Source organism: Apus apus, chromosome 20, assembly GCF_020740795.1.
Source record: "Apus apus isolate bApuApu2 chromosome 20, bApuApu2.pri.cur, whole genome shotgun sequence".
NCBI lineage: Eukaryota > Metazoa > Chordata > Aves > Apodiformes > Apodidae > Apus > Apus apus.
The window spans coordinates 4,400,931-4,418,553 of NC_067301.1; the positions used below are offsets into that span (position 1 = coordinate 4,400,931).

At 41.9% G+C, this 17,623-nt stretch overlaps 1 protein-coding gene across 2 annotated transcripts in view; it reads left to right on the forward strand.

The window, feature by feature from the left end:
• Positions 1–17,288, forward strand: part of PEX14 (peroxisomal biogenesis factor 14) — a 75,857-nt gene extending 58,569 nt beyond the window's left edge. For both annotated transcript variants that reach the window (XM_051637244.1, XM_051637243.1), the window contains exons 4-9: positions 1,084–1,206; positions 7,287–7,372; positions 8,584–8,686; positions 9,956–10,053; positions 13,210–13,301; positions 15,445–17,288. In XM_051637244.1, coding sequence (XP_051493204.1) covers positions 1,084–1,206; positions 7,287–7,372; positions 8,584–8,686; positions 9,956–10,053; positions 13,210–13,301; positions 15,445–15,910 — 968 coding nt within the window. In that variant the 3' untranslated portion in view covers positions 15,911–17,288. The remainder of the gene's footprint in view (positions 1–1,083; positions 1,207–7,286; positions 7,373–8,583; positions 8,687–9,955; positions 10,054–13,209; positions 13,302–15,444) is intronic.
• The last annotated feature ends 335 nt before the right edge of the window (positions 17,289–17,623 follow it).

Genomic DNA, 17,623 nt, shown 5'->3' on the forward strand with positions numbered 1-17,623 from the left:
CATACACTCTGCATGTATAGTAAAAGGTCCTGAATCACTTCACATGCTCCTCATAGAAGGGACACTGGCTTTCTATCTGCTTCTGTGCAGGAGAATAACATAACAAATAATACACAGCTCTCCAGGCCCCACATCATAGTTGCCATCTGAGTACTAAATTCTTTTCCTAGAGGATGTTTTCTCCTGTTGGAAAAATAATCCAGCTGTGCTTCCTTCTTCACAGACGCCTAGTCATCGTGAATCCTTTAGATGCTTTTCTTTTCCCCTTGTTGGCCAAATCCTTTCCATATGTTGTGGCCAATTACAGATGGTCACCTTGGCATTTCCTGATGGCAGGAGTGACTGCAGCAACATGTACCATGTGTGCAGTGTGACTACAACTCTGCATGAAATAAAAACCAGGCTGCCCTAGGGCAATCTAATCATGCAGCAGTAGGCCGGGGCAATGCTAAGCTGAAAGTTTGGGCTTGGCCTTGTTTTGATCTGTTTTGTTATAGTTTTATTTCCTCCTTACATTCTGTGTCCCATTCATACTAATCACAGTCAGTCCTGATTTTTTCTTTTTATTTCTGCATTTGTCATAAAATAAAGCAAATTATTCCCGTCTTCGGAAACGATCTAGACTAATTAGTCGTCTAACCCAATAATTAGTTTTTTGTTTCCCTGTCTGTTTTCATGCATTATTGTTAGTTTTTTTCCCTCCTTTTTTTTTTTACACCATTACAGATTAAAATGAGCCACATTTGCAGTTGATGGTATCTTTTTTTCGGGGGAAGAATGGAGAATTGCAATAGAAAGCTACTTCAAAAGCAGCAATAAACTCAAGGATAAATTAAGGAAATTGAATGAGCCACATTTGGAAGCAGCGTCGAGGCTAATATTCTGTCGCTTAAGGTTAAATTGCAACAGAGAAAGAGAGAGGGAGACATTCCAGTGAATCCAAAATTGGGGAGGCATTACTGCTCAAGTCAGTGCCAAAATTCTTTGCAGCTTGAAAGGGTTCTGCCTGGCTTGAGAATTTAATTATGCGTGCATCAAGTGGGTAAAGGTGCTAAACTGATTTCATTTCCTCTGCTCCCCCAGGCCTGACAGATGAAGAAATCGACCTGGCTTTCCAGCAGTCGGGCACAAGCACGGATGAGCCACAGTCCCCAGTTCCTTCTACACAGCTGGTGCCAGCTCAGCCCTCTTACCCTGTGGTGCATAGTAAGTAACACTTGGAAAAACATCTCGTCCTGTTACTTTCTGCAGTGATTTCTGCAGCAATTCCACAGATTTCTCTGCCTAGATCCTAGATTTCAGTTCAAATAACACCACACGTTTTGTCAGAATTGGACATCAAATGTTACTTTGAGTGCACTTCATGGTTGTTGATGCCTGTGACAAGATCATATTACTCAAAGAAAATGAGATACAAATGATCATCTTCTACAAGTAAACATCATACCTACGACACCTCGTGACCTCCAGGTGTGCAGTCAATACAAATTGGATTCTGACCATTATAAGGACTTGAAAAAAGCATTTAGTCAACATAGGACTCAGTCTTCCATTATAAAACTGAAGGTCATGCTTCCCTTCATCAGTAGAGTTTTCTAATATTTAGGTCATTAATTTGTGATAGAGTTAATTAGAGTCTTGAATAGAAGACGCTGTTAAAGTGCAACACTATTACATCTTTAGTTATTGCCACAGTGGACTCTGTTCAATAAACTGTTGAACCTCATCATAAAGTTTTGTCTTTTAGCTAGATAATTTATTTTCCTAAGTCAGGCAAGCAATCAGTTCATAGAATCATAGAACATCTTGAGTTGGAAGGGACCATAAGGATAGTTGAGTCCAACTCCCTGAGTTTAAGAGTGCTGTCAACTTATAAGTAATAGTAAACAGTTGATAAGGATCCTTAATTTTAAGGATCTTTCTCTCTTCAACCTTAAATAATCTTCTGTGTAGAAGCAGAAAATCTTTGTAGACTCTGTGGCTATGATTGTATGGTTTTGTGTACAAAATGTATTCTCAAAGAATTTTTGAAGTCCCAACATAATTTGTGTAGACTCAAAATTTACATATATATTTGCATTTTAAAACAAAACTCGCAAAAAAGTATCTAAGCTCCAAACAATAAAAAACAAAGTACACACCATTAAAAATCCATCAAAAGAAGCTGTTCATCTCACATGTGTGTCTGGCAGTTTGAAAAGGGCTTAACTTACCTGCCAGGTATTAAGAATAGGATTTTGATACTGCTCATGAATAGCTCTAGATCAGCTACTGACCGATGTAACAGTTCACTAAGGGCTCTGTTTATTAGTGTGTCACATACTCCAGACAATACTAGACTTGCTTTCTGAGTTTTTAAATACTAATATTTAAACATCAAAATGTTCCCAGTAACAGCTCCAAAGAGCAGTCTGAAAGTATCATTCTGCAGTGCTCGGAAACCAAAGGTGAATAAATATACCACCAAAGTAAAGCTTTTGTAGGGGTTGTATTTGTAAAGTGCTGCTCTAGCTTTATGATCTGATTCTTGCTTTATAAATCATTTGAACCAAAAGCTTTTGCCTGGGAGCTAATCCCTTCTAGCAGCCCCAAAATCAGGGCATTTATGACAATAGGTTCATTAGATACTGTTCCTCCCTTCTCTAACTGTTACTGTTAGACCTTCTATTTCAGCTTAACCTTTAAATGGATGTCTAAAAATAATAAACAGCTAAATATACATGGTGTTCATTTGACCAAAATACTTGTTTTGATTAGGTGTCATCTGCCCCTGTTCCAGTTCCTGACTGGTGTAGTACTGGGGTAGAAGAATATGTGAATTTTCTAGAGCTTATGGATGAGACTGTGCAGTGGCTCAGTGCTCTTTCAAGATGTCTTGCTTGCTGTAGGTTATTTCATCAGTTGGATGCTAAGCCTGTAATGAATATTTCTGAATTGGTCCAAATCTGCTCCAGGACAGCTGTTTCTGTGATAGTTTACCAAGTCAATTTATCTTTCAGACCTTTGTCAGGGGCTGTCACTTACAGAGGAAGATACTACTTTTTCTGTTTATCTGTTATGCTTATCTTCTTACAGAGTATTCATGACACTAGTGCTGCGATGCCCCAAGGTTTGAATTTCAAAAGTATGTCTGAAGGACTAATGAGATAGGTAGACTGCTGAATCTTTGACTTATTGATGGGAACAACTTGTATTTGAAAAGCTTATATTGAAAAAGATTATGAGCTGTATTTGTCTTTCCCAAAGAAGACAGGAATTCAGCATCTGATCTGCTGAAGTTTAGGTCTTGAAGACTGTGAACTACTTTGTGTTTGATAGTTTTGGTTCTTCTTAAGGTATGTTTGTTTTTTAAAGTAGTTTTGACACCTTTATGTAAAATCACAAAACTAGAGAGAAGGAATTACCCCCCACAGAGCAAAAAGAAGTGTCTTGAGTGATTAGTGTCTTGAGAAACCTTATTTCTCTCTGTCCCTTCTCCCCACAAGTTGTTGTTGATTTGTTTTTTTTTAATTACCTTAAAACTGTGGGTTATGAGTACAGAAGTTCAGGATGGCCACAGAACCATCTCAGGAGTTCATTCAGCAGGAATGAAGCAGACAGCTGAACTGGGGATCTTGCTCCAGCCTCAGGTGTCCATTCTTGTGAGTCATAAATCCTATGCACACCTTTGATTTTCCTTGCTTGATCTCCTGCTGTTGTCAACTCAGTCTGTTCTAATTTTTGAAGTTGCAGGAAATACTTCCTTTTGTGCAAACTAAATTGCTAGTGTAGGTATTACCCAATGTTCTAAGGTTTTGTTGGAAATAGCTGTTACCTATGTAAGTACTTTCTTATTCTTAAGTTAATGAGAAGGAAGCATATTTGTAGACCTTCAGAGTATCATAGTATTCCAACCTCCTTCTGGGTTTGGTTTAAGAAAAACAATAACTTTTTGGAGGAAGAGACAAGAATTCAGCCAATTTTCTAGACAGTGTATTTTAGCTAAATCCTATCTCTCCTGTTTCTCCTCCTGTTCTGGAGGAGTAATTCCTTCCCTCCAGTTTGTACTTTTGCCAAGAGGTGTCAAAACTGCTTAAAAAAAAAGCTTAAAAAAAGCTTGAATTTGATTAATATAGAGAAACAAGACTTTGCCTGACTGATAATAAAACTGATAAATGACATTTGAATTACTTGTAGCAGTAATTTATTACATAAAATATCTTTTATTTGACATGCGATTAGTTGCTGGAAGCATCACTCAATCTGACTAGTTTAAACATGCTCTAAAATGAACCCCCAGTAAAAAACCAGGGCTGTCTGCTGTTGGCATTATGAAATACACTAATCTAGCAGTGAGGACAAAAATCTGACTTTAAATATTTAAATGATTAATTGGGTTTATATATATATTTTTACCTTTCTAACCCTTGTAATTACAAGCAAACTCAGGGGAGTTTCTGAGCTAGGTGTGCAAAGCCACATGGTTATTATCCAGGTATTGTCTGTGTTCTTCCTCCCATTTGTGGTCTCCATTTATGGGGTTTTGTGCAGATTTTACACCTGCTTCAAAATCAGCTCCAGTGACACTTTTTCTTGACATTTGGATGTTCTTCTCCCACCCCTGTGTCATCATTATGTGGGAGGCTGTAGAATACACTGTTTTCTCTTACCATTGAAAATGGTAACTAGAATCCAAACTCTTTTTTTTTTTTTTATCCCCAACTCCTCTGTGTGGGTTCACTGTTTGGTCTTGGAAAATGACCTTTTCCAGCCTTAGTTTTAAACGTGGATACTGGTGGGGCTGACCTTACTCAGATGCACAAGGCCTAATTAACTGATGGCAAGAAAGTTAATTCTGAGATCAAAAGGCATCTGAAAAATAGTGTTTACTTTGGAAGGGCAATTTACAGTTGCTGCTGTGAAAAGTAAATAAGCTTACAGAAAACACAGAGCTGGAGAAAATGTCCAGGTTCCTTCCATTTGCCCTTTGAGGGTCTCTTATGTAGAATGGTTTGTTACTTCCCCAGTACCTAAACTGAAGAGCAACTGGGCTGTTAGTGCTTCTTCACTTTCTCTGAATCTTACTGTAGTTCTACAAGTCGGGAAATTGAGGATATGCAAATAAGTCAGTGTGAGCACTGAGGTTGCAAGTCAGAAACTTCTAACCCTCTCTCCACCATATGTTTTAGGGTATTGCAGAGAAAAAGGAAGACTGACTGTGGATTTTAGGCAGAGCTGTGACATTCTTCATAACGTTGTAAAGTTGATGTGGTCAGTGCAGAGCCTTTACTGCGTCCCTCACTCACTGTTCCTCTCCACCCCCCTCACTTTTTTTTTTGCCACAAGACAGAATTATTTCACATATCTCTAAAACGAGTAAAATGGCATTTCAGCTTCTTGTCTTTATAGACTCTCTGAACTTTAGGAAAGATCATTCTGGTCCCTTTTCATTAATAATGAAAACCAGGGGGCAATAAAATGTTCTTAGCTCGAGCATTACAGGAATGGAGGAAGAGAGGAGCAAGGTGAAGGGGCAAAGCTAGCCAGGTCCTACAGGTGTGTCTCCTTTCTTCTCAGAGGTCACCAGCTGGGAGGTATTTAGGGACAGCCACCAGGGACTGCCATGGACAGGGAACAGCTGGACCCACAGACCCTCTGAGATTCATTAACCCCTTAGAACAAGCTGTTCAGCCTGGAACAAATTGCGTTGTCATTGAAGGGTATTTGTAGTCAGAAGTTTGGGGCACAGAATTGAACAACTGGACTTCAGATAACAGAAATGACACTGAAAGCAAAGTAAGGAGGGCAAAGTGGGATGGATGGCTGGGGTTTGCAGCAAGATTACCCAGACATCATTTTAAATCCTGACATGTACACAGCCAGTTACTGCAGCTTAGCTGATGTGTGTTAACTCATTAAGTTAAAAAGTTATGATAATTTGATCATGTGCCTAAGCACCAAAACTGCAACTGCAGCAGCCCAAAATACTGCTGGTGACACTACTCACCAGTTCTGACAGAGATGCTTTAATTTGTTCAGATTTCTAGCCAGTGGATAATTTGAGGAGCTGTGTCCTAAAATGTAGCAAGAAGCCGTGAGTGCCAGAATGTGAGTGTCAGTGCCTGTCTGTAGGACCTGAGGGCTGGGATCAGGTGTAACTCGTGCAATGAAATGCCTGTAGAAGATCTCAGCAACAGGAAAAGAGGCAATAGGTGAGCAAAGCAGAAAGGAGACAAACTTCCAGAGATTTCAGCCAGTTAAGCCTCCTTTTGAAAGCCTAAATTCGAACTTTGGAGAACAGAACTTTCCGAGATATTGCAGGTCACATGTAGATTTGGATCTGTCTGTTTGGAGACTGCACACCGGCCTCCACCTCATCAGTTCTGCCCACATCCTGCCACTGAACTTCAGGAAAGATCACTCTGCATCCTCTTTGTTATTAAAGAAAACCGGGGGCAGTACAAGATTTGTTAAGGGAACTGCGAGGGAGGTGAAAGGATAAAGCTGGTGGAAAACTACAGGTGTCTTCTGATTCTGCTTGAAGGAGCAGAGCGTACCATATCTTTGCTGTGCTCTGTGAAGCCTCAAAGCTTCTGTGCAGAACTGTGTGTTAAATATCTCAAGCTTTTATCTCCTTCTATACCTCCCTCTGTAGGTATTTAATTGCATATTTTCTCTCTGCTGTTTATGTGTGCCTTGGTCCCTATTCATAATTCAGGCTTGAAAGACACTGGATCCTTCCTTATTGAAATGGTCCATAATCGCTGACACAGTGTTCATAAACCCATTTATTGCCCTGATTTATCTTCTTTCTCAAAACACTTCCTTCTTTCTTATTTTCTGCACACTTCTGGGTCTCTTGCTCTGTCCCCGTTTAAAAAAATTATTGTAGTGGAGAACAATTGGTATTCAAGTAAGAAGGTAACCTTAGCTAGCACTAACACCACAGTTATCTGGGCAAAGAGCAGTGGGGTTCGAATTCCCTTCTGTAAGGAAAGAGTAGGGCAAAGGAGCTTGATGGAACTTCTTTAATTGCTGCTGTGATTTGTCTCCCTTTGACATCTTGTGCAAGGCCAATGTGAATGCTAGAGGTCTGGAGACATGTTTCAGTGTCCTCGGGCCAGGAACCTACGCACTGTACCTAAGGGGCTACCAGCATCTTCATGCCCCCTGCTCAGTAAATCTGTGCCTGCTAAGAAGCAGCAGAACTGGCATTATTCATTGCTCTTTTATCTGATAAAAGGGATGTATTGAAATGCTGTCACCTGCTTTTCTGACTATGATTATTCCTTGATTTTGGCCTTCAGGTCCACCTGGATCCAGATGGCGAGATTATGGGGCTTTGGCTATCATAATGGCAGGAATTGCCTTTGGATTCCACCAGCTCTACAAGGTAATGCCTCCCTCTCTACTCTTACACTGTACTCTGAGAGAAAGATGTTACACTGCTTGAGTTGAAATTATCATGTTGGTTCCAAGATAGTGAAGCATCTCTGTTCTTACTGACACTGCCATTGGTGTATTTAAAGAATGCAGACACTTAACATGAAAATGCCCGGTCTATGATTTGTCCACTGGTGATCCTGCACCACGGGTAGGAAAGACTCTTCTTTGACCAATCAGAAGGTTGAAAAGAAGGTGCTAATTTCTAGGTCTGCCATGTGTCCTGTAGTTTTACTCCAATGTGCTTAGACCACGGCAGAGCAAGCGTGTGTCTGCTTGTGTATGGTAGAGACAGCAGCCCCCTCTTATTTCTAGTGCACTGTTTTTTCAGTTGTACATATTCTTTCATTCTGCAGTTGGTTTCCAGCAATGTGGTGACATTAGATAATGTCTTTGGTAAACAATCATATTCTGTGGCTACATAAAAAGATGTAAGTGGTTCAGGTCAACACAGCAGAGTGTAAAGAGCTTTGGTCCAGTGGAAGTTGTGTTTTATTTTTTCAGATAGAAGAGAGATGAAGACTTAATAAGAGGTTAATGGTTTTCATGTTTATTTGTTCACTAATTAACGATTACAGCCTTTTTTAGTAAAATCTATTTTACAAATAAAAGCTTGGTTCTCACTTCCTTTAGTCCTGGTTCCTTATTTCTCTTCCTTGTGCTCCAGATCTCTGCCTTTCCTTCTGCGACTCGTAACCCTTCCCCTGCCAAGGTTCAAAAGGTTTTATAATATCTCTCATTCCCTGGCTTGTTCTTCGTCTGGCCTTTCCAGAACCTCTCTCCTGTTCTTTCCACTTCTGCATTTCATGCCTTGTATGAATGTGTGTTCACATTTGAGAGCATAAGATCTGAAATTGTGCTCTTGATGTGATAGATGTTTCTCTGGACTGAGAACTGTCCCAGGAAACCTTAAATGCAGTTAGGAACGGGTTTTTAGCACCCCAAAAGATGTAAACGCAGAACTGGTATGTCCTCCTCTGCCATTTCTTTCAACTCCTGTAGATGGAATTCCATTTTGCAGCCAGGTGTGAGGAGAAATGATCACTGCCTCTGTGATAAAGGCTGAGGTTTGGGTGGTGGACTTTGAGGGTGTTTCAGGTAGATTAGAAAGAAGGCTTTGCATATCCCTGTTTCCTAAGAAAGTTTCTGTACTCCATGCAGAAATACCTGCTTCCTCTCATCATGGGAGGCAAGGAAGACAGGAAACAACTTCAGAGGATTGAGTCAAACCTTTCTGAGATGAGTGGCAGTGTGACACAGACAGGTAAAGATTAATGACTCCATCAGTTCATCCCTCAAAGCCTTTCTCTCTGTATCCTCCATTCTGCCAAGACCCCCACCCTTTTCTTTCCCTCCATCTCCACTTTATGTGGTGACTTCATTTATCTGCTCTGAGAATCTGTTCACATTTGCAAATGAAGCCGCCGTCATTTCGGTTTAATTTGAAATTGCTTGTTTACTGTCGGCACGGCCTCAATTAATTATGTTTTTACGGAAAGGCTCCCAACCTCAGAATATTAATAAGGGGAATAAAATGACAGCCTTTCGGAGGGCTGTAAAGTTCATTTTTAATTTCTGCTTCTCTGATGTTTTCAGGGTTTTTTTTTTTGGTGTTTTCCCCCCACCTTCCATCTGAAAATTCAAGGAAGGGTCAGGAGAGTCTGTAATTACTGTGCCTCCCTGACCTCAGCCACCTTCTCTGTTATTGACTCTATAGGGTGTCTGTTCATTACCCAATGCCCTAATGATGGTTTGGATTAGCTGTTACCTGTCACACCAATAGAGTTTTTAATTTTATTTTATTTTACCAGCTTGTTTACTGTCAGGAAGCTTTGGGTAAAGTACCAAAATAGAAAATGTTGTCCTACAGCTGGAGTTGGACTCCTGCAGAAGTTCTTCAGTGTTTGCTGGGGTATAGGAGGGAAATGCAGGGTGTTCTTCTGAAATAAAAGGGAAAAAGAGCAAATTATATTCAATTGGTGGGATGGGAAAAGTACGATTTTCAGCAGTAAGTTTGTTAAAGATGTTAGGGTTGAAGGAGCTGGTGGACTGAGAGTGGGAGGATGCTAATTACACTTTTTAGTGGAGGGTGAGAAGAAAAGCATCTTTCATTTCTCATGATACCCTAAGGTCAATCCTGAGACCAGCCTCTTCCCAGATTGCAGCTAGCCCCAGTGCCTGCCTGTGTGAGGCCCAGGGTAGATAAATGATACAAACACTGTTTAAGTTCAGGGAGATGTACAAATCATAAACCAATATAATTAGAAGGGAGAGGTTTTGGACGGATATACTGTGGGCTATAGACATCTATACAATGGAAAGATAAACTAGAAATACTGGAGGTTAGATGCAGTGCAGGTAGATTACCCGTAGTGCTGATAAATCATATGGATTAAAGTGAGCAGGCGGGTGTAGATAAATTAAATATAGTAGGAATAGAGGCATCTTTGTAGCTAGACAGCAGGAAGGACATGTGTGTGTGTGTGTGTGCATGTAACTCAGTTTAACACTCTCCTGCTTTTTCCCCTCACAGTGACTCAGTTACAGACAACCTTAGCAGCAGTCCAGGAACTGCTAATCCAGCAACAACAGAAAATCCAGGATCTCACACAAGAACTGGCAGCTTCTAAGGTATCCACTTCCAACTCTTCACCTTTAGAACATCGCCACCTTCTTTTGACCATGCATGGCTTATTTTGTGGGCACATGGAAAGCACCTTATTAGATTCACAGTCTAGCCTTCAGCTCTGTCATATCCCCAGCCAGTTTCTCAGCATCTGGCTTCTCCATAGGCTATTCAGAGCACTGGAAATTAATTGGCTACTCAACAAAATAAATCTGACTTCTGAGAGGGCTTTGCTGCCTGTGGGTCTGAGGCCTCAGACCTCTTCTCAGCTCTGTATCTTATGCATTGCATTTGAGATGAATTAATTGTGCTGTTAGTCCACTGACCAAAAGAGGTAAAAGACCAGTTATGTGAAGCTTTTATTTGTGTGTAATGTGTGATTTTTCATGTTTATATTTCTCCTGTACCCTTGTACATTGTCAAAACAATGACTTAATCCTGTGCAGCCAAGTACACAATTGAAGTACTGCATTTAAGTCACTTTTTCAGATCCAGGCCAGGTAATGGCTGAACATTTTACTGTTTGATGTCATGTTTCAGTGGTTTTGGTCATCTCAGTGTAACAGGTGGCCCCATCACACCTACATTGGTCATACATGGTGGCCCATTCCCCTTGACTCCTGACTTGACCCTAGGAATAAAACTATCAGTTCTGACTAGTTGGTGTTGTTACGTGTGAACCTGCAAGTAACAATTTTTAACCAAAATTTCTTTCTGGCAATCAGAATTAGCACTTTTCATCCCCAAAGTACTTTGCAGCCATTGGCCTAAGCATTCTGCCAACCAGTAAGGGTGAGGCTTTGAACCAGTCACAGAGAGATGAAGTCTCCCTTTCACTCACAAACTTGTGATTGTTCAGGCCCAAGTTATGTTGCAGTATTCTCTGTACAGAGAGAGATGTTTCTTTTTTCTATGAAATGCCTTGGACAATGCTTACAGTCTTTTACCTATAGCATGAACAGTGGTCTTCTCCCCTTACTTACACTTTAATCTGGTACAAACTCTTTGATGGTGTGTAACTGGTGGCCCACAGCTGACGCTGTGGTGTGCACACTGTACAGTAGGAATCCCTCAGTGGCACAGCTGTAAACCCAACCATGAAAGCCAGTTTATGGTCACAACACTCTACTTCAATTTTCCTTGGGAACTGTGGCCTGTCAGTGGCCTGGAGCCAGTCCGGAAATTGGAAAACTGTTTTCAGGTCTTAAGTGTTAAGATTAAGACCACATGTTAAGCTTGAAGAAGGAAAAAGGGCATAAGAGTCTTGGTGGTTTAGTCTTGAAGAAGTTTTTCCTCCCCCCTTTCTGCCCCCTGCACTGAAATAGTAGCACACATTGTTATGATATCTAAACCTCATGTGTACAAAGAAAAACTTGGGCAACCCCACAAACCAAAGAATAAAAGCTGTGTTTTCTCAGCTGTAATGTAAGTTTTTATATCAGCTTTTCAAACTCCTACTGGCATGCTGTAAAAAATTAAAAAGAGGGACTTTAAGTAATTAAAAAACGTACATAAAAATGCAAGGCTTAAATTTTCTACAACTGTTTTTTAAAGAGACTGGCTAAAAAGCCCCAGATGTCAGATTTTATTTCTAAATCCAAGGCATCTGGCACCATATGTGTTTTGGAAATTTGAGTCCTTTGCAGGCCAGTGAGTGGAAATCACTCCCTTGTTAATGTGCTGCTGTAGCTTTCAAGGTCTCAGAAAGCCAGAACAGTGGCTCCTGGATTCTTGCTGTCTGAGGGCTGAGAGTGTGAATCCCGAGGGAACGCATGTGTGTACATCACAGCTACTACAGGCTGAGCCTCTCCCAGCTCACTGGGTTCACAGCCCAGAAGTCACTGTGAGGAGTGCTGGCTGTGAAGGTGTCCAGGGTTACCCAGCACTAGCCAAAGTCTGTTTAAAGAATAAGTAGGAACAACCAGTTCTGGCTACATCTTGTAGGAACTGCTGAGGAGGAGCTTTGTGTTATTTCAGTCCTGGCTTCCATTGTCAGGGGATTTATTAGGAGTATTTCTGGAGCAGTGCTCACAAACGAGTTCAGTCTTAATGGTTTTTAGCAGAAATTACAATGGGTAGTGCTAGGCATGAGTGTTGTTTGGTCCCATACTCAGCCCATCACTGCAGGAGTTGCTGGAGTGATAGGATGGGGTAACCATAGGTCATGATCTGTCTTTCAGAATGTTCCTCCCATTTCTCAGATTTTTGAAGGAGTAAAAAGAAAGATTACCAGAAGTGTAATTTGCCATGTTTTCCTTAGTTGTTACCTTATTCTAATTTCTGCCTGATATCCCATAGCAATTCCGATACAGTGCTCACAGCAGCTTCCATGAGTTCCTTATCAACTTGCATTCATTGCCTTGAAATATCCAAGAGAAAGTGTCTAGTCCCAGCTGCTTCCTGGACATGCAATCTGGGAACCCAAGCAAAGCTCTAATTCTTCAGATCTAGTAGGGAAAATTTTTGCAACTTTGAAGCATGGATTTATCAGCCCACCTCTATAAACCCCACAGGGTGCAGATAATGGATTTGTTATTTCATGATTTAGGATAAATGAACAAATGGGTTTAGAAGTTGTTAATATATAATATTTGAATCTGTTGCCTCAGCTAAGTGCAGTCACAGGACAGTAAAGGACCTGATTCAGTGCAACCCCCACTGCCTTTCAGGATCTAGTTCTAGTTCTTCTCTAGAAATCATTCATTAGGTCAATGTCAAGTGATTTAGTTTACCTCATTTTGTATTGTTCTCTGTCTGATATGTTGGTGAAAAACATCTTCTGTGGCTTTGTCTGGATTCTCAGAAGTGCTGGCCTCCCTCTAATCGAAAAAGAAATGCTAGTGATGCTCCAGCAGTGGTGTTCATGGCATGTTGGAGACAAGGTTAATTAGGCCCCCAAACACACAGCAAATATTGGAATAGTCTTAGCATCCCGAGACAATTATTTCTGATCATCGTGGGGACCCATTCAAGTCCTTCTTTATTGTGGAAGTTGTTTTGCTCAGATCTGAGAAATTTTAAATACAAGAGCTTCTGTATGTTATCCCCAGGGCTGGAGGTTTCCAGATGGGAGGAGAGGGAGGATAACAGAGAAAACTGACATTTGTGAACTGTCTCCCTGTTGACGCTTTTATCTTTATGTCTTCTTTTTAATGTTCCAGGCTACAACTTCTACCAACTGGATTCTGGAGTCACAGAATATTAATGAATTGAAATCTGAGATCTACTCGTTAAAAGGCCTTCTCCTAAACCGGTAGGGATGGAATATATGAGCAGATTATTGTGTGGGGAAAGGGTTGATTTCTGGGTTTCTCTCAGTCATGGAGAGGAAAAGCATTTCCAGCAGGAACTAGCTCTGTGTCCTGTTACTGCTATTTTATTAATGCCACTTTGCACTCTACTATCACTTTCTATTTGCAGGTCTCAAAATGCTTTTCAACCTTGCCTTAAATCACACAGTGCTTTGGGTAATTAGTAAGATTTTTCCTTTTTGTTTACGATAGAGGAATTCTCTGCCATTCACTACAGTCAGGATGCCTCTCATCTAGTTGGAGATATTGGCTGCATCTGCACCTGCCTTCTGTTAGAGAGGCAGTTCTGGACACAGTTCAGCTGACCTGTTCATGGTTAGGGCATAATCAGGATGAAGAGATTTGCACTTCAGCAGAGCCTGTTGCTCTCAACAGCTAGCTCAGGTACAGGCTTCTTACAATGTAGTAGGTATCTAAAATGAGGTGACACAAATGTGGGATCAGATCTCAGTTCTTGAGGAAATTCCTTTTTTCCAAGTACATTACTTAAGAGTTTATCTGGCTTTTCAGCTACTGATCCTATCACTCTGATATGACTCTCTTGCTGCCTCCTACCTACAACGAAGTCTTCTCAAGTCATCTGTTTCCTAAGTGATGGACTTCAAAGATCAGTCAAATACTGGACTAGCCATGTTCTGGATCTCAGCAAATGGGCTTTTCAGAAGTCTGAAAAGTGTGTTGGCTTTAATGTCTTTTTGAATTGTCACGACACCTCCCATTCCTCCCAGGAGGCACAAGAGAAAGCTTTGGAGGATTGAGGACACATACTAAGCTACTGTCTGTTAAGCTGGGTCCTACTAGCATCACTGCTGGGGAGAGAATTAGTTAGTGATACCGCTTCAGCAACAGGAAAGTTGGGGATAAATGCTTTTTAGAAAAAAAGAAAACTCTTGGGGCGGTTGTTTTTTAAGAAAAAGCCAAATGTTTCTGCAGTGAGGAGGCAGCAGCAACATCGGAGCCAAGAAAGTCTCCAAATTGAATCTGTTGATTGCATTTCTGATACTGGCTGAATAATGCTGACATTAGCTTATGCACTCAGAGGAGAGAGAGGTTAGATCAGCAGAGTTCTTCAGTGGCTGGTGGTGGCAGCAGGAAGAGGGAGGTGAGAGCAAGTTCCTAGTTCAGTCTAAGAAAATGTAACCTGCTGTGTTTGAGTGCTCACTGTAGGAGACCAGCCAGCTTTTGTTTGCTCTGGTCTCGTCCATGGCACCAGCCAGCTCACCTGAGAGGCATGAGAGCTCCCTGTCACACAGCATCCTTTTCAGAGCTTGACCTGATACCTCTTCATACTCCTACCTTTCACATACACAAAGATGCATGGGAAGTACTAGATCACACATGCTTTTTTGCTTTGCTGTTCATGATGGATGACTTTCTGAGGCCACCAGTGCTCCCCACTGCATTTACATTTGTCCTGTTGGGTACTTGGAGTCTCCTGTTAGGGCTGGGCTTTAGCTTGCCACTATAAAATCCTTAAAGCCCACCTAGAAAAGGACTCAAGGACAGAGCAGCCAGCTTTCTCAGCTGGTGCAAGCTAATATGACTCCATTCAAGTCAGAGAAGCTGAACCCACTTGTTGGCATCCAGGACCTGGCCCAAACATGTCATGTGCATGCTGGGACTCAGAGACAGTGGAGGCGAGAGCCAGGTGGTGAAATTCCTTGGCTCAGGCACAAGGACCTGGTGTGTCTGACTTCTTGCTCCAGTGGGAATTTTCTTTACTAATTAATTAGTGATTGTTTTATAAAGGGACACTCATATCTTTCCACAGGCAGCATTCCTGAGTGCTAGTTTAATCTGTGAAATTGGCCACAACAAGATCACCTTAGTACTTCAGATTGGCCAGCTGTGATATTTTCCTTGTGTGCAGGCTTGATTACCAGGTGCTTGTAAAGCACTTTGAGATTCTGGCTGAAGAAGTGAAGTAGCGTTGGTTGTGTTCATTTATGACAAAAGAAACTTGCAGTTTCAGTCCTGCTTTACCTGACTTCCCCAGAGCCAATACAATTCTCTGATGATAACCCCTCAGTGCTTTTAATAAAAGCCCCTTTCTCTCCTTTTCTTCCCCTCTTCCCCTACCCCAAGGAGGCAGTTCCCTCCCTCCCCTTCGGCTCCTAAGATCCCATCATGGCAGATCCCAGTGAAGCCAAGCTCACCCTCCAACCCTGTTGTTGCCAACCATAATAGCAGCAGTGACATCTCACCTGTCAGCAACGAGTCTACCACCTCCTCACCAGTCAAGGAGAACCACAGCCCTGAGGGATCAAAGGTCAGCTGCCATCTGCTGAGCACAGAGGAGAGCAACAAAGCAGTGATTGATGTCAAGAGCCAAGTGCGGATGGAGGTGCAGGGTGAGGAGGAGAAAAGGGAAAACAAAAGGAATGAAGAGGAGGAAGAGGACGATGAGGATGATGATGTTAGCCACGTGGATGAGGAGGAATGTCTGGGTGTCCAGACTGAGGACCGGCGAGGAGGGGATGGTCAGATTAATGAGCAAGTGGAAAAGCTACGGAGACCTGAGGGGGCCAGCAACGAGAACGAGATTGACTAAGGCACTCTGGCTTCTTCTGCTGCTGCTGTACATCTTCCCTAGCTCCTGCACTGTCCCTGGTGCCTCTCCCATTTTGTGGAGAGAAGTGCCGCCATCCCCTCCGGTGATTCTCCCATGATTGACCTTGAATAGGGTCATGATTAACCAGTGAACAAGGTGGGCCCTGTTTCACCACAGGGCTTTGCAGTGTTGCAGTGGCTGCTTCTCCCTTCCCAGACCCACCTTCTCCCCATGAGCTGGGGTCACTGCCTAGGCTGGAAGACCAATCGCCTTACCATGCACCACAGCTACAGAAAAAGTCATCTTACAAAAAACACCATCTCTCCTGAAACAGTCAGCACCTTTGCTGCATCCTAGAGTCCTTCTGTCCAATTTCAGAAACCAATCTGTCCTGAGCTTTTTGGTTTCACAAACCTTTAATCCCCACAAAAGGCCCAAACCAGTTTGCTGTTTTCCAAAATCACCCTGTTTTATTTGTCAACTACTTGATATTCTGTTGCCAAAAAAAGAACTTTTTAACCCTGAATTCCTCACCAGATCTCAGTCTTGGCTCTTCCAAGCCTTATGACAAGCCTCAAATTCCAGAAACTACCTAGCATCTAAAACCACTGATTTTCTGTGGGGTCCAAAGAACATTATTTCCACCCCACATGCTTAAACTCATCAAGGTGGCCTCTTGCTGAGGACCAAGCCCAGTTTCATGGCCACAGTAAAATCCACAAGAACATGTGGCTTTGTTATGATTCCTCCCCATAAAAGAAGGCTTTAAAAGAAGTTGACCCCAGTCATCCCAGTTACTACCCTTCCTCCTCCAAAGACAAGGAGTTCACATCAGTTTTTGAAATCTTACATTTTTATTTATAGCTGCCCTGAATGAAAGAATGAATGAGGTGATATCAGATGCTGAAATAGGTGGTTAATTCTGAATTTTGCAATGGTTCTTGCCTGTTTTTCCCCCTAAATGCAGTGAAAACTAATCTTAAATGATCAGCTAAGACCTGCACCTACCGTGTGACAGGCACCTGCTTCAGCAAAGCAGTCTTTACAGAAGAGAGAGCAGTTCCAGCTCTGAGGTACACCACTGACCCTTCTTGCCCAGTCCAGCCTTTTTTTGCCCCATTGGGGCTATACACAAATTAAACGAGTGAATTTTGAAACCTCTCATTTGCAGCATTGTGTTCTCAGCTGGTAAAATGGTGGTGTCCAATTATATTATACACTGCATCAGAGCCTCTTAGCAGAGCAATTCTTGTGACAACTGAGTCTCACTGTCCTCACCAAGCAAGTGTGATCGTCTGTGTGATCATGTATAGATTTCAAATATAAAATACAATTGTATATAATTGTAATAAATATGAGTTACCACTATTTAACACCAGGCTGTCACTGGATTACTGTGGCTCTTATTCTGGGGAGAAATTTACATGCAGGGTGGTAGAGGGAGGGAAAAGGGACTATTACAGAAATTCAGTCCTTATAAACTGTTTTCTGAAGGACATCAATGGTCCATTTTCTGACTCCAATACTAGGTTGTGTCAGCAGGAGGCAGCACGGAGGATGGTGTAAGTGCAGTTCAAGTACAACATCCATAGCTCCAAGCACAGGGCACTGTTAGGTTGCCTCCCATGGTGCAGAGGGATGGATCAACCCATGAGTACAAGGCAGCTATTCCGGTTCCTCTCCTCCCAGCAGGAGGCTCTGCAGGGTGCAGAA